Source organism: Ammospiza nelsoni, chromosome 18, assembly GCF_027579445.1.
Source record: "Ammospiza nelsoni isolate bAmmNel1 chromosome 18, bAmmNel1.pri, whole genome shotgun sequence".
Classification (NCBI taxonomy): Eukaryota; Metazoa; Chordata; class Aves; order Passeriformes; family Passerellidae; genus Ammospiza; species Ammospiza nelsoni.
Window position 1 is genome coordinate 2,855,930 of NC_080650.1, and position 17,040 is coordinate 2,872,969.

Below are 17,040 nucleotides of genomic sequence, written 5' to 3' on the forward strand. Positions count from 1 at the left end.
TTCCTGTACCTCTGCCAGGTGAGCCCCTTCCTGCTCCTGTCACCAAAACTTTCCTGTCCAAGTCCCTCTGCACTTTCTCAAGACACTTGACACTCTCACATGTTCAAAGCCAGGCTGAATCCACTCTGGTCTCTGCTTCTGTTCTCTGCCACACTCCTCTGTTCTAATTCCCCCAAATTTCAACTTTTGTCTTCATCTCTCTTCCACTAAGAATTCATTTTTTCTCCTTCTCTCCATTTAAGGCACTCCAGGAAACCCACTGCTCCCACCAGTGTTTTTCAGTGTGAAGATCACCAGGCCTTGTAGCAGCTGGGAAGCCAGGGAGGCAGAGATGTACTTCAAAACAATTTGTATTTGCTCCAGGCCTATGCACTCTGACTGCAAAGGAAGCAATTTGGGGTAAAAGCCAACTTGGAGCAAGATTTGTGCCCTCTTGTAGGGGTGAACAACAGTGAACAGCACTGATGTCCACAACACACTATTTTAAGACTTTTTAGTGAAGAAGAATTGCAATTTCCTTCTACTCTGCCCGAATCTCCACTAACACCAGAGCTGGCACCTGTGTCAGTGGTTTCAGCACTGTCTCAGAGTGAGGCCTCCAAAACAGCCCCATCTGGATTGCACATCCCTCTGGTCCATTTTTATATCAGAATGCCACAGTGGCCTTGCACAGGTTATTTAACAGCCTAATAAAACAGAGTCACTTCCTTCAGATCCTGCTGCTTTTTGAAACTCAGTGGATACGATGAGCAGGTGCCCTTTTTATTAACCAAGGATAAAACTGTCACCCCAACAAAGAGGTGGCACAGTAACTCCCCTTACTGAGCCTTTCCCTCAGTAACTCCCCAGCCTTTCCCTCAGGTAGGTGCTCAGGCAGATGAACATCACAATGTTCAGATCAATGTCCCAGCCCAGCCTCTCTGTTCCAGGAAATTCTTGCATGGTATCAAGTCCCTGTAGTGACTGCCAATTACAGAAGATGTCATTTCATACACAACTTCTGCACAGCTTTGTCAACTCAGCTATGGGCAGCAGAACCAGCCCAGTGCCATCGATTCTGCAGGATCATCCACCCCAGGTGTGCACAGAGAGGTGACAAGCAGAGGGTTACCAGAAACACTGGTACAAAGGTCTGTAAAGTGCAATGTGTTTTTGTGCAAAGGGGAAGGTGTTTTATGGAAGTTTAACAGGCAGACAAAAGACACAGAAGGGACACATCTGTGGGAAGCACATGAGTAAATCCCACTAAAAATAACCACCATTTGAAAGTCTCATTACTTCATGTTTACCTCTTGTTTCAACGACTCTGACACGGAGATCCCATCAGTTGTTGTTTGTCAGAGGGGAATACGAGGGAGAGACTGTGACAGATCACAGTCACAAAGAACTGCTCAGTTAAAAAGAGAATCAAGAATCCTTACCCTTGTTCTGTCCTCAATTTCATAGATGCGAAGCTGCATGGGAACATTAAAGCTATGCAGGATATTTCCACCAAACACCAGAGAATCTACTGGAGTATAAACCGCGTGAATCCACCCTAGAGAGGAAAGCAGAGAACTGAGAATGCCTCGTGCTATGCAGCATTACAGAGCAATTTCAAATCAAATTTTAACAACCCTCTGCATCCCACTGCGCTGGGGATGAGAGGTTCAAGCAGTGAAAGGTTAAATGGGATGCTCACAGCCACACTTCAGGACTAGTCACAGCAGAAGGGCACCTTGTGACGTGCAGTCTTACAACCCCCTGTAAATCCGTTCTATTTATTCCCCCAACACTTGCAGTGTTTACTGAGCACACGCAAGTTTGTGACTCAACCACGTCCATGACTAAGAAGTAAACTCAGCCTGTTCCGTGCACTTGGCTCTCAGACTGGCACCTCCAGCATGGATGCAAACCATCTCAGCAGTGGTGGTGGGCCAAGGGCTGTGGAACTGGACTGAGGCACACCAAACCTCCTTCACACTGCACACAACACACCTTGAGAGGTAAAAGATTGCAAATTATTACCAGCCCTCCTTAGGGGGTGAAAGTTTCATCACCCACGATCAACTTCCTGAAGTAACCAAGAAATCATTTTCACTGCAAGCCTCAAGTTAAGGGATTTAACATTTCTGATACTGGAGCTGATGAGACTGTTCTGACCCAATCCTACAAGGGACTGAATTAATTTCGCAGGCTCCAAAGAATCTTCTGTCACAATGAAAATCCAGGCACAGCAATTCAGGCAGCCACACACCAGCTCTTCTGCCTCTGCATTGTTTGCTTGGTCTGTCAAGAGCTGAAGCTCTGGCTATGCAAGACTGTAGCCTCTGATCTCTGCAGTGAAAAAGGAATTGATCCTGCTAATGATCTGGGACCCACAGAGACCTGACACTTTTTTTCCTCTTCTTTTTAATGAAAAGCATTACAATTTATAAACCAGCAGACAGCAAAGCAACATGGGGGGCAGTCAATTTTCTCCTGACTGTGCAGTACTTTCCATTGAAGCTGTGGCAGCTTTCCCTCACTTCCAGATCAGTGAGGGAGCAGGGAAATGCCATTCAGCCTAAAGGGTTTTCCAGCCAGCAGCCACAAAAGTGCTCCTCCACAACAATTTTTCAACCATTAAGGCCTGCAAAGCTCTGTCTGGGAAGTCCTTGAGCCACAGCAGATGGCAGGACTGGGGCTCTCGTTCAAGGGCAGGTTGGTAGGAGAGTGATAGAAAGGAAAAGAAATCAGCACTAGAATTTTCTCCCTGGAAACACAAGCCCATCACTCTGGATATATTTTTCTGAATGGTAGAGGCTGGAGGGGACCTCTGGAAGTCCAACCCCATGACCACCAAGAGGCAGCTGCACAGAACTGTGTCCAGATGGCTCCATGGCATCTCCTGGGATGAAGACTCCACAGCCCCTCTGGGCAACCTGCTCCAGGTTTCAGTCAGTTCAGAGCTCTGACTGCACACACTACATGTGATGCATATAAAACCATCAGGTGGCTCATGGCTCTGGCAGCTCTCAGAATTATTCCATCTTTCCTTCTCTGGTCAGCATCATTTCAGTTACAGAGATCCAGCCTGTTTATTACTTCCAAATCAAGAACAATCAACTAGAAAGGATTTTTTTTTTTTTAATCTAAGGGTAGGGTGGCAACTACACACCTCAACATTATAAATACTTCACAGCTGGAGTAGTTCAGCAGCTCACATGAAATACATCAGTCTGTACTAAGAGCAAACTACTACAAAAATTCATGATCCTTATCCCAGTCTTTGGGAGGGAAAACAGATCCAAGGTCAAGGAAATTGGGGCTACTGCTTTCACTGGGTAAACAAAGATTTTTGTGGTTGGGGGTAAGACTGGAATCCAAATGCTGAGGCAAATCTAGGTCCCCAAACTCATTGGCTGGGTGCTGAAACACAGGGTTGGTCTGCGTGACAATCCACTTTAATTGTCAGGTTTAGAGATGAACAGACTGAAACTTGAAAAAGTGAAATGACTTTCATGGCCCCACCAGTGAGTGGTGGCAGAAGACAGCTCAGAACCAGGCAGTGACCAGCAGAACACTGAGGAGCCCTCAGCACCCTTCCCACAGCAGCTCTCTCAGCACTGTGTCAATGTCCAACCTTAGTGCAGCTGTTATTTTAGTGAAATTATCAACATCATTCAAAATACAATCTGCTATCAAATATTTACAATTTGATTATTAGGAATAACTGGGCTGATTCTTGTCCTATTTGAAAGGTTAAAAGGAGATATCCCCTCATTTAATAATCAATAAAATTAAATCCCATCAATGCAGTTGTTCTTTGGGTGGGTGCTTCCACTGAAACCACACAGTAGCCTTCTCCTACAAACTGTATTTCCTCAGTGAACATTTCACACTGGAGTGCAGCTGGTTTCATTGTTTCCTGGTCTTTCCTGGTCTCTCAACAAACCCTTCTTGAGTTCTCAATGCTACCCCTATGAGATGCTGAGGGTTTTTGTGTTAATAACTGCTAGACTTGTTTGGTAGTAGCCCAATATTTTTGGGAGAAGTGTGGAAAGATCTATCACTGGCTTGAGCCAATGCTCTAACAAATGGTGTTCCAGACATGACAAACCCTGCACAGAAAGAATAATGAACACAAATATAATTTCAAGCATCCATTCTTGCAGAGCTGGTACAGTGCAAACTGAAAATCTTCTGTAAAGTATCTGAAACAACCTCTGGCTCTGTGGAGAAGGCCTTTAACTCCCTACTTGCATTTATAATCCAGGACTAAATATCTTACAAGCAATTAGTACCTTCATCTCCTAGCTGCTGAATTAACTGAACACTAGGTCCTTCAAGCTGCAAGTATTTCTAATAACAAGACTGAAAATATTGCTGTTAATGACACAGTTGTCAGTAGCAAAACCCTTTAAAACACAGCAATAAAATTCATCAGGATTGGGAAAAGAAAAATAAACGAGAGACCAAGCAACAAAGTCATCCTATAAAGTCCTGGGAAGTTCCTAGCCCTGCCAGGGCAGGGATGATTTCCAGGCACAGCTCTGAGATGGGCACAGATGATGCCTGTGGGTGCCCTCAGTGCTGGGGAATCCCAGATTTCCTGCAGTCCATGTGCTCCCACAGGCAGCATCCAGCTCAGCCCCTCTGCAGGACACAGCCCTGTCAGAGGAGTCACCTGCACATAAAATAGATTTTGGTCACTCAGCTGTGCAGCATTTCAGTCACACTGCATCCCAAAATAGCTCCCACTTGCCTGAGGAACGTACGTGCATAATTGGAACTGCAGAGACACGAGCACCAAGAGGTGGATTCCAGGGACACAGGACAAGGTTACACAAAAAAGATGGGGAAACTGACAAGGTACAAAATCCCAGCAAGATTGGCACAGATGTTACAGAGGAAAAAAGCCAACATGAAAATCTCTTGTTCTAATACTAACCAGGCTGTGTGTGGAGAAAAACTGGAGGTCAGCACCAGAAAAGTAGAAGTAGGAGGAAAGAGAGATGAGCAGAAAACAGGAAACAGTTTCCATCAGGGTAATGTATTGTGGAAATGAGCTCTGAGGAAAGAGAAGCTTGCATGGCACATTCAATCCATTCCCACAGCTTAGCTACAGAACAACTCAGAAATAAACTGAGGAGGATGAATGTTCATTGTGACCATTTGCAAACAAAACCACCCATCTTGTTCAGCTCCCCAATTACCAGGGTTTTTAAAGGAGAAGACAAACCCCCAGAGCAGGAGGTGCTGCACGTATGGGGAAGACAAAAGGGCAGCCAAGGGATTTGCTTTAATGCCATCCATCACACCCCTGCCTCACCTTCACCTGTGCTGTTACATTTTGCTGGATGCACTGAGGGTCTGCTGACATTTCAGATCATGTCACCTGTGCTGAACAGCCTGTCATGCCTGCTCCTGTGTGTCTGACTGCCCGCTCTCACAGCACAAACCTCCCACACAGCCCCGACACCTCTGGAGTGAGTTCATCAGCTCTGTCCTCAGTGACTGCTCTGTGCTGCTCACACAAACCCAGCTCCTGCTGCACAATCTTCTGTGTTCAATGGCTTCATGTGAGCCAGGAGATAACACCTCACCTCTTGGGAATTGTCTCACAAACGGAGAAAAATGCCAAAAATTTCATTTTATCCTTAATGCTAAAAAAAGCAATGGAATAATATCAGAACAACTGGAATAAGGACTGAAAAAATCAAGTCAGTGGAACGAGAAATCGTTAATTTTTGTCTGAAAGCCACAAAAAAAAGCACCTGCTAAATATTACCTCAAGCTACAATTAAATCCTACAGATGAGAGGAGGACATTGACTGTGTGGCTTTGAGGACCAGCCATGAGCCAGGAAGATTCTTGCCCGTGGGTGACCATTTATTCCCCAAGCAGCGCCAGTGACAGGAGGTGGAACCAGCTCCAGTCCTGCCCAGCACAGCTCAGCCACGTGGGATAAATGGATTTGGGAGCACAGACACTGCAGTCACTGCTCACAGCCCTCATGTCATGCCTCAATAAGAAGACCATCCACTTAAGGTTTTTCTGAAGTTGATGGTTTTTATTTCAGCTCCTGGCAATCAATAAGTGCTTTTTCCTTCCCAAAACAATCCCAGTGTATGAAGCCAAGCCAAAAACTGAGCAGGAATTCTCTTCAGGAGACTCAGAAATGCTCTCAGCTGATTTACAGTTATGAATTATTCCACCACTCCTAAGATACACTTGAATATTTAGATGTTATCATTTCTAGTAAATCAAGAAGGTAAAATTAACAGTAACAAACATTTTTTCTGAACAGTTAAAAGAAAGATATGATCTCATTATCTTCTGAATTTTATAAAACAAGTATTATTAAACATTGCAAACTTGTTAGAAGATTTCAGTGGGCTGCAAATTCCTACTCAAGGATGCAATCATCCATCTGAGAATAATGAAAAAGAATATTAACTTATAAAGCTATGGGGCAAACAGCCTACAAGCTCCAAGCCAAAACCATGCTGCATCTGTTTCCATTAGTAACTGAACTGATATTTTGCCTTGTGATATTGAAGTTGCCACAGATTTCCCTGCAATTCTACAGCAACTTGGGGTGGAAAAGATGAAATATATATGTCTCAAAAATAAAAAGTGACTAAAGAGGTAACCTGAGAGTGGGCACTGCCAGCAAATCAAATCTCAGAAGAAGAATGACTGCATCATAGCAGTGCCCACAACCAAATCTATCAAGGAAAGATCATGTTTACATTTTTAAAGTGAAGTATTTACTAATTCTGCCCCAGTAGTACAAGTAATACAGCAACTCTCAATCTTAAATTGTTTTTAAGAATGAGGCAGGGCTTGGCATTAGGAACAGAATCAAAAATCCAGCATCACGCTGTCACCTTCCATCTGAAAGCCAACACTCAGAGCAAAAAGCCTCTCCCCTCTGATCCCCCCACAATCTTCTTCATGCGGTCCCCGAGGCTCCAGGCACAGAGATTCCATTAATGTCAGTGGAAGCTCCCAGAATGGGAGAAGCTAAACAGGAACCAAACCCAGGCAGGCAGCTCTGCAGCCCTAGCACAACACCCTGCAAAAAATGTACCAGCCAGAATTTAATAGCCTGTCATTCTCCTGCTGGAAGGGCTCTGTGCCACCTTCTGGCCCCATCACACAATAATCCATCAAACTCTCACTGGCACAGCAGAGGTGACCCAGGACCACACACTCCTAATAGGCAAAATGCCACTGATAACCACTGAGACAGCATCTGAAACACCCTGAATCCCTGCAAATAGCTGCCTGCAGTCCACACAGAACATCTCTTTCTGTCCACTCGCCTTCCCAAAAACATCCATCTGAGAAAGGTCATTATTTCTGCATTTGACTGGAGACAAGAACTCGGGAGCACTCTCAGGTAACCACAATAATTAAGAGAGACTCTAACAGCATGTTTCCATGCCAAAGGCCCTCAAGTGCAGTACAGAGAACATAAGAAAAATAAAGTAAAACAAACAGCTTACTCCTCAGTGGAACACTGCCAGCTCCCAGGTGAAACACAACTGTTATGAAATTGCATGCAGCAACATGAGAAGTTTGAAGAAGAACCAGAAAGGAACATCACCCAGTTGACAGCAGGTCACCCTGTCTGGAGTTTGATCACAGGAATGTTGAATAAATCAGCACTGCAGAAAATGCTGAAAAATGCACCTTGGCTCACTGTGCTGATGATACTGAGCTCAATTCCTCCCTGATATCACAGCTGGGGTCGTGCTCTCAGTGCTCTGCAGGGTTACAAACACCAGCAGAAATCTACTGGTTTAAACTTAATCCTGAAAGGATGAGGGCAGTGATGGAGAGGAAAACACCCTGAGGCCCTGGTGAGCTCTGTAATTATGCCTTCCCTGAGAATGATCCCCATTCTTGTCCAAGTGATTTCTACTTTTGGGGATTTACTGGATCTACTGCTGATCCCAGATTCTCAGACAAACCTTCCATTTGCCAGCACACTGTGATTTCACTCCCTCACTTATCTTCTTAAAGTCTTCTCTACCTACTTCACCCTCACAGTGCTATGGTAAAACAGCATTTCTAGGACTACTCCCAGAAATTACTTGAAAGCAGAAGCAGAGCAGGATATTTCATGGGAAAGGTCCCTTGCTGAAATGTTCCCCATCCACAGCCCAGCTGAGCACTAATTCCTCTACACTTTCTGTGAGCAAACCTGTAATTAGAAGGTATTTCCTCATGGATGAGTTGAGGCTGGTCAAGGGTTTATCAGGCTCAGTTGAAAATACAGGACACGCTGGTTTTACAGACGTCCATAAACAGAATCTAAACACCAAGAACACTTCTAAAGCACATAAAAACCACTTTCAAACATTAACTAACATGATATGTGCACAAACCAGAGCAAAGAGGTCACAGGAATTGACCTGCTTTACACAGCTGCGCTCAATTCACTGACCTGGAACAGCCTTTAATTAGGCATTTCCATACTCTTAAAACAAAGGCAGAAATAATGCCCTTTCACACAAATAAGAGATTTGCAAATAAGTTTTCCAAACAACATACAGCAGAGCAAAAATCCATGAATCTATGAGGTGCTTAGAGAGAAATTATTCATAAATGCTTTTCAAATCTGGCATGGAGCCTAAAATGTCTGAGGTATTGGCATTTCTGTACTTGGGGCTTTCCTAAGAAAACAGACACCCCAGTCAAAAACCCATTTGGAATCACTTTGTGTCAGCCACCATGTTACAGCTGTGTCCTGTCCAAGCTCCCACAACCTTCAGGGTTCCAGCTGCTGGACATGACTGAACTGACACACCGAAACTCTTACTTGTAGGAGGCTTTTCACAGGAGGATGGAGATAAATAGAGGATGCAGTAATGGGATCTAAGCAAACAGCACAGCCACACTCAAACACCCAGTTCAAACAGTTAACAGCACAGTCTGACCTGTTTCAAGGCAAGATCTAATTCCTCTAACAGATTAATTCCTCCACCCTTTAAGTCATTTTTCCAGTCATCTCCCAGGCTGATTCTTACCAAATACTTACAAATGTGCACATTTGTGGCCTTCAATTGATCCTACCACTACTACCCAGATGAGAAGAACACTGTCCCTGTCTCTGCATGACCTGTATTCTCTCTGTTTCTAGGGTTAAAAAATAATAATCCTATCTCCACAGAGTAATTAATTCCAACTGAAAAATTACCAGCCTGCCTTTGTGTCATGTAGAAAGTCTACCTGTATTTACTTCCCTGGTAAGATCCAATAGACAGAGGCAATGTGTTAAATTATTGTAAACAAACTTACAGTCCCATAATAATCACAGAAAGCAAAGTCTGATATAATCTTAAGTGAGGGATGTTACACATTCCACCATCCTTAATCCAACTTAGGCAGGAGCAGACAGGGCTGAAGCATCAGGCTCCAAATCTACAACTATTTGGTGGCTTTGCAGGATGAGCCTGGACCATGCAGTACACAGCTACTGAGGTGGGCAGCAGTGTAAAACTGAGGTGCCTGGGCTGCTGGAAGATGTCCAGATTCAGCACCTCTGAACAGTGAGAACAATGAAGCTGTTTCCCCAAGAAGCAACCTGAGGGAGCACAGCACCTGCTCTGCCATGGACTGGAATCTCTCCTGAGTTCCACCAGGACCCACCTCTGGCTACAGATAGAGGCAAAGAGGCAAGTTACTGAACTGCAGGTGAAGCCTGCCAGAAGAGATCACAAACAGAGAAAACTGTCTTTCCCAGAAAGCCAACAGCAGCAGTCAGTGCAGCTCTGATGAGAAGTGGTGAACTGACAGCTCCAGAGGCCCAACTCCCCTCTCCTTTCTCCCACTACACACATGATCACTGCACACACCTCCTCACAGTACATCTCCCATCAGTCTTAATTTCTGGAAAATGAAGCACATTTAGTCCCTGGCCTTTCTTGTGCCACAGCACAAAAGGAGGTCAGTATGGGGTTTAGGTGTGAAGAATTGTTTTACACAAAGCTGTTAGTAAAGCACAATCCCAGTCATTCCAGGTTAGTTAACAGGGATACCTGAAGGAATGAAGAAGGTGTAGCCTTGTTTCAGCTCAATTCTTTGGCATCGTTCCACCCTGTCTCCCAGAAAGATATCACTTTGCTTTCCTGAGAGAACCCATTCTTCATAAAGTTCTAGATTCTGCAGAGTAGGTGGAATCAGCCAGAAGATCTAAAAACAAAATGAAGATTTAATTATTACCAACAGTCAACAAAAAGAAACAGCTGAGAGACTCCACCAAGGCTACAGTGTGTCAGGCAAATGAGCTCCTTTCTGCATGGAACACTTGTTTTCCAGGTGTTGTACACAGAGGCACACACAGACAGCAGCAGCAATTAGCCCACGTGCTGGAAGTGCCTGGGTAACTGTCACTTGTCATCTCTCCTCCAGAAATATCTTACTCAGGAGCTGCCTGTGCTTTACCTGCAGCTCAGAGCAGTGTGTTGGTACAGACAGGAACAGGAGCTGCACCATGACTGACTGCAGCTCCCACCACACACTGGCCACACTACAACTGGGAAAAACATCCTGAACCAGGAAAGATGGCAACACAGCTCCACATGCTGTGTATTTTAAGGCTTCTGTACCCTTTAATGTTTCAGTTCTGGCTTATTGTGCTGTACACACAAAGAAACGTGGAATCTCTAAAAGGAACAGAAGCTTTAGCTACAGAGACTTGTGAGGGCACTCTGACCCAACAAGGGTACAGCCACATCTCCCTGCAAGATCCCCTGGACCACAGCAACAGCGAGCCCAAAATTGCCACCACCAGCAAATAACACATTTGGGATTTCAAATAAATCACTTGTTTGTTTCATAACAGTGACTGGTGTCCTTCTAGTTCAGTAAACTCCACGTGTATCAACAAAGCTGCTGAAATAGTCTGATCACTGGCTGATACCCTCAAGGAAAAAAAAAATAAGAGAGAAAGAAAAGGGAAAAAAAGAAAAGAAAGCAACCCCTCCACTCTAAGAGGCATAGAGAAATAAAACTAAATATCAAAAAAGGTTCACCTACCTTCCCCCCACGGAAAACGTGATACCACACTGAAGTGCCACCAAAATCAATATGAAAATCAGTGAAGCATCCTTTCACACTCATCAAACAGTACCTGCAAGTAGAGTGAAGGACAAAAATGAATCAGTCTGAAACAGTATTTTTCACATCTTAATTTGCAGAGGTTAACTGCCTGTGCAATGCTGCTTCCACCAATTAAGTTTCTGCATTTACAGCACAGGAATTTGTCTCATGAAGGTAATGAGGTTTTTGCTGAAAAATACATCTCTCCATGTTTGAGTTTGCTGTCCATACAAGAGGAATTAAAGCTTCCAGAGTTAGGGAACAGAAAAACATTAAAAGTTAGGCTCTTCATAAATATTTCCTATGGCACTGCCTGTCCCTGGGGTGATCTGTTTAATGCTCTCCTTCATCACTTCACAGATACAACCTTCAGCAGAAGTTGTACACAAATTGCTGCAAAGTTTTGAAAAAATCTAATTTGCTTATAAATCCTCCTGAATGTTCTTTACCTACTTGCCACTCATGCCATTTTTGCAAGGATTAGGGGGCAGAAACCTCATTTGGCAAACTAACTCCTTTTTGTTCACATTTCTAGGCATTCTGCATCAAAACACATAAAGGACCCAGCTGGCAGCCACACTAACTATCAAATCCACTATTTTTTACGCCGTCTTGATACAGGATTTGAACAATTTAAAGTCTGCATTGCTGGAAAAGACACAAGAGCTGTGGTCTGGCTGCAGGAATCTCCAGCCTGCAGCCACCATCTGTAACTAATGGCCGAATCACAGCCGCCCTCCTCACTGTAGGCACCTTTGCAAACGCAGGAAACACACACCACTTAACCCACTAACCTCTTTTCCTTGTTCCGGTCTCCGTTTCATGGCTTTTTTTTTTTTTTTTTTTTTTTTTTTTGGTTTGCTTTGGTTTTTAAGGGGAGTTATGGAAACACTACCGGAAGGGGATTTGTTAAAAAAAATAAATCAATTTTAAAAAGGGAAAGGATTAAAAAAAAAAAAAAAAAAAGGTTTGATTTAAGTGTGTCTTTTCCTGCTCACATTCAGGTAGGAGAAGCTCAGCAGTATGCAGCCGGCGTGCAGAAGTCCCTGTAGATGATAGGCTGGGAAGGACCTTACCATGTGTCTGCAGCAGGCTGGCAAATCACAGCCACTCTGGGTCCGTAAGAGCCGCTGCCTAGCAACCACATCCCGAGCCGGAGTTGACAGAATGATACGCAATGCTGTCATGAAGACAGTCAATTTGTGGGCTTCAAAAAAGGTCCTGCGCCTTCATCTCACAATTAAAACCTCTCCTTGTGCAATTACACGTCTCTCCTCTTGCCCACTCTGGAATTTTTTAAATTTTTTTTTTTTAATCCTTCAGAAGCAGGAAGAAGCTTTTGCTGCCCCTGGGGTATTTCAGATGCTTCAAAAATCACAGCTAGCCAAGAAGCTGTCTACACTCTCAATATGCTCCATTTCAAAATATGAGTCCTTCCCTCCCAAACACTTTTTTTTTTAAATTCTCCTTTTATGTTTTCTCTACCAAGATGTTGTTGATTACAAGTCAGATAGAATTTAAAAACAATAAAAGAAGCCCAGAAAGGAAGTTGCCTTTCTTCCAGCCAAACTGCAAAAAGTCACAGATTGAATAATTATTGCTCATTAGGAAAAAAAAAATCAGCATAGAAATTCTCAGCTTGTAAGCACTGCTGAGTGTTAGAGGTTCATGTTGTTTTAAAGTAAAAAATTCAAATCCTTATGGAGTCAATTATTTTCAGTTTCCAGAAGGCCAGATATAAAATACATCACACTAACAACAAAAAATTTCTAGACAGTGCAACCTATCAACAATCACCCCCTGAATTAAGATATTCTGGAAGAGCAAACATGGCCTGGGCATTAGCTGGTTTTAGCTGTTCCTCAGTAGTCAATAATCTAAACCTGAAGCAGGCAAACTGTTTATGTTCAGAGAAGTAATAACAGGATTGAATCCTGTCAAATCAAAGCGCTTAAAATTTAGTTTTGTGAGGAAACACCAAAGCAGGTATAACTGTGAACACACAACTCTTTCTTTTCCTTGTTTTTCCTCATTTTCCCCTCTGTTTTCCTGAAACTCCTCTAAACACAATTTCCACTTCAATAAAGGTGATTTTAGTGAGTCACTTATGGCAATTAATAAAAACCTGCAAAGCATTTGGAAAAATAAAGTGTTTTTCTTTCCATCCACAAACAAGCCATGCCTTAATTTATGCTGTTAATCTCCCAGGCCTGCTTTTGTCCAAGCCCAACAGCTCCCGGCCGGCTGAGGAGCCTGCGGGAGGATCTTCCGCCATCCAGCTCTCTCGCTGGCTGCCAGAGTCTGGCACAATGCCTTTGCATTGACCTCTGCAGCTTCCTCTCCCAATGTACACCGCAGTCACATGGGCCCAGCGCACTCCATGCCACTGCTCATCTCAGGCACCAGCCCCAGCCAGCGGCTCCTCATCGCCAACAGCTGCTAATTTGGGGAACCACTCAACTTTTCAGGGTTTTCCATAACAACGGTGGGGAAAAAATAAATAAATGAAAAAAAAAAAAAAAAGGGGGGGGGAAAGCACTAACACAGCATCTACTCTGAAAGAAATCTAGGAAATACATCCCACTGTGTGCTGTGGCCGTGGCGCTCTGGGCCAGGACAGGTACAGCGGTTCCAGGAGCACAATCCCATATCAGGCATGGGGAGACAGCCTGACCAGAGTTACACCCTGAAAACACAAGCAACCCAAAAGATGCCCCAAGTTGAATATTTTCACAACTGCTACCACATCCAACCCCTGCACACTCCACTTTATCTCCCTGCACAGCCTCAGTCAGGGTTTTAAAACACGCAGCTGCTTGTAATCGGTTTGGGGGGAGCTTCCCTTCCCGAATGAAGAGTTTGGTTTGTGTTCTCCACAAGCCTGAAATTTGTCCAGTTAATGTATTGTTATTTTGGAGGAAAGATTTATGATGTGGAAAAAAAGGGGAACTTCCCCCTCCCACCCCCCCCCTCAAAAAAAAACCAAAACGAAAAAAAAACCCACAAACATCTGGGGAAATTTCTTAGAGAAATGATGCGAAGAAATATGGAGTAACCTGCAAACTCACGAGGAAGAACAAACACAGAGATCCAAAAAAAGAGAGGGACATGATACAAATGAAGCTAAACCACTAAGCAAACACAGCGAGCTGGTAACACAGGAACAACACAGACACCGCTCCATAAACCAGCGCAGAGCCCACACTCCCAGGCAAACCCACAATGCACTCGCCACGCATCGCTACAAACCCGCAAGCAAACAGAGAAACAAAGACAGCGAGAGCCGCGCCGGGATGCGAAGGCAGCGGCGGGCAGGGCAGCAGCGGCAGCGTTCATGCACATGGGCCCGGCGAGACGCGAGCGGACGCACAGGCAGCGGCGGCAGCAGCGTTACCCGAGCTCAGCTCCTTCTCCCCCGCAATAGGCACCGCGCACCATACGGCTCTATTCCCTCTGGCATTGCGAGGGCTCCCCTGCCACTGAGCTCAGCCCATAAACCACTCCCAAACCCCAGCAGAGGCTTCTGTTTTTTGTTCGGGCCAATGAGAAAAGTATAGCTCACTCTTCCTTCCTCCCAGGAGCAGCGCCGGCTGGTTGAAATCCCCGAGCCTGAAACCGAATACCACAGACCCATGAGCCAACTGCAAGTGCCAGCGCGGGGAAAGGCGCGGGCCTGGCTGCCCATCCCCGGGCGGGAGCGCCGCTCCGGGCGTCGGGGGCGAGCGGCCCCCGGCAGCATCCCGGCCCCGCGGGGGCCCTTGTGCCGGGCCTGCGAGCGGGGAACAAAGGCTACCTCGGGGCGCCTCGGCCCGCACCGACAGCGCTCCCACACTGGGGCCCTGCAACTGGAAGCCACCAATTGCGCCGCAAGACAAAAGAAACCATTGTCACCCGGCAGGCACCGGCCCGGCTGCCGCCCCCACCCTCGCCTCACCGGGCAGCCACCGGCCCCGCCGCTGGGGGAGGGCCCGGCTGCCCCGCGGGCATGAGGGATGAGCCCCGGCATCCCCTCACGGAGGGCCCCGGCTTCCCTCGGGGTGAGCCCTGGCTGCTCTGCGGGGATGAACCCGGCTTCCCTCAAGGATCACCCCGCTCCCCCGTTAGGGATGCGAGCCCCGGTTCCCCGCAGAACCCCAGTACCGGAGCAGCCCTGCCCGAGGAAGGCCGCTCGGAGCCGGCCGGAGCGGGCCCTGCGCCCTGCCGGGACCAACCTTCGCCCCGTGCCCGTCCTGAGGAGCGGTACCGAGCGCTCCCAGCCCGGGGGAACGAACCAACTCGTCACACACGGTGCTCACCACACCCCGCGCACTTCAAACGCACATGAAAGGCCCGGCTCCTGCCCCGAGGGGGTTACGGTCCGAGCCAGCCACACACACAAACAACACCGAGATAACAGGAGCCAGTTTTCTGCCATGCACCGCAGTTTGTGAAGTGCCTGCAAATCACACTCTCAGACCACACTGGCACCAAAGCAAGCGACAACACTTCCCTCGTCGCACCCTTGCCCGGTCCCAGCCCCAGTGGAACACCAAGGGTATGAGGGGTGGGCTCGGATTTTTAAATTTTTTTCCCATCACAGTGAACTGAACCAAGCCAACAACTCACTGCGAGCCAGGCCTGTCTGCCCCTGGAACAGCACTTTGGTGTCTGTGAGAGCACAACTCATTTCTTCATCCTGTGACAAGGCTGTTCGGCTCCAGGGCCACCACAAACTGTTGTAAACACTGGTGGTTATTTGAGTTACATGTGTGATGCTGCTCCTCCAAGTTCTACCTGAAGGAGGATTTGAGAACTTATGCACTGATCTGAAGATATCACATTTTATTTACTTTGCTAGCTTGGAAAGTCTTAACGAACATGCACTTATTGGTGTAAATTTTTTTGCAGAATTCTATTTATAGAGGTTTTGTATCAAAAGCAATCCACAAATGGCATACAAAGTGCAGACAAGTCTCTCACATGTACAAACCAGTGCCAGGTTGCCTTATGGGACCTGCGAGCTCCCTCGATTCCCTGTCTCCAGAGGCACCCTCAGCTTCTAATTAGACCACAGCTCAGCGGAGCATTTTAGCATCTGCTTAAATCCATCCCTACTTAGTAAAGGAATGAATAGAAAGGAACGGATGGCTGAACAACAGCCTGGGAGAGGGAGAATGGGGCTGAGGACATGCTAACAGAGCAGCATTCCTTTGAGAACAGGTAGATGTTTCACGCAACATACCCCATCCTTAACTGAAGGCCAGCATCATTATAGAGACCTGTTACAGCAGTGCTTAGATATTTAAAGTAATAGAAAGAATTTTGAAGATAAAAAGAATGTTGCAGTGACCAAAGCCTTCATTTTCATTTGTTCCACAGCACAAATATTACCAAGTTCTTAGAAATTCCTGGTACTGTTTAATGTCCTGAACTGTAGCTATTCACTGCCACTGCCTTGCAAATAATCTTGCAAGGCTACAAACACAAAACCCAATAAAGAGGATAATAATTTCAGCATGGCTCTCTCTTTTGATAAATGAAAAATCAAATTAGTACTACTTTTTTTTTTTTTTTTTTTTTTTGGGTTGACTCAGCTGTATCCAGATTGCTTCAGTTCTGGATGAATTTAAACAGAAAAACAAATCTCAGCCTGTTGTGAGCTACCTGAAAATGGTGTTGGTGATATAACAAGCTTCTGCCTCTAAAAGCTGATGTTAAAATATCATTGCCTTTTTCTGCTAGCTCTTGGTTACACTACATCTCCCCACTCTCATCCAGGATCCCATGTCTGCAGGAACTTTTCTCAGGAACTGCACCCTGAGACGTGAAAGAGGGGACATAAACTATTGCCCCACTTAATTCAGTCCTCTAAGGCTCCTGAGGTAAGCAGCCATTACCTACAGGCAGAAACAAAACTTTATTACCCAGAATTTTGGAAGGAGTGAACGGTGCAGGTCCAGGCGCGGGGCAGGGCGCTCTGGTACC

At 45.7% G+C, this 17,040-nt stretch overlaps 1 protein-coding gene across 2 annotated transcripts in view; it reads right to left on the minus strand.

Annotated features, from left to right (window-relative positions):
* The window catches only part of KDM2B (lysine demethylase 2B), a 103,539-nt gene that overhangs the window by 57,377 nt on the left and 29,122 nt on the right, over positions 1-17,040 (minus strand). For both annotated transcript variants that reach the window (XM_059485273.1, XM_059485272.1), the window contains exons 7-9: positions 11,014-11,107; positions 10,014-10,167; positions 1,422-1,537 (exon numbers count right to left, since the gene is read on the minus strand). In XM_059485273.1, coding sequence (XP_059341256.1) covers positions 1,422-1,537; positions 10,014-10,167; positions 11,014-11,107 — 364 coding nt within the window. The remainder of the gene's footprint in view (positions 1-1,421; positions 1,538-10,013; positions 10,168-11,013; positions 11,108-17,040) is intronic.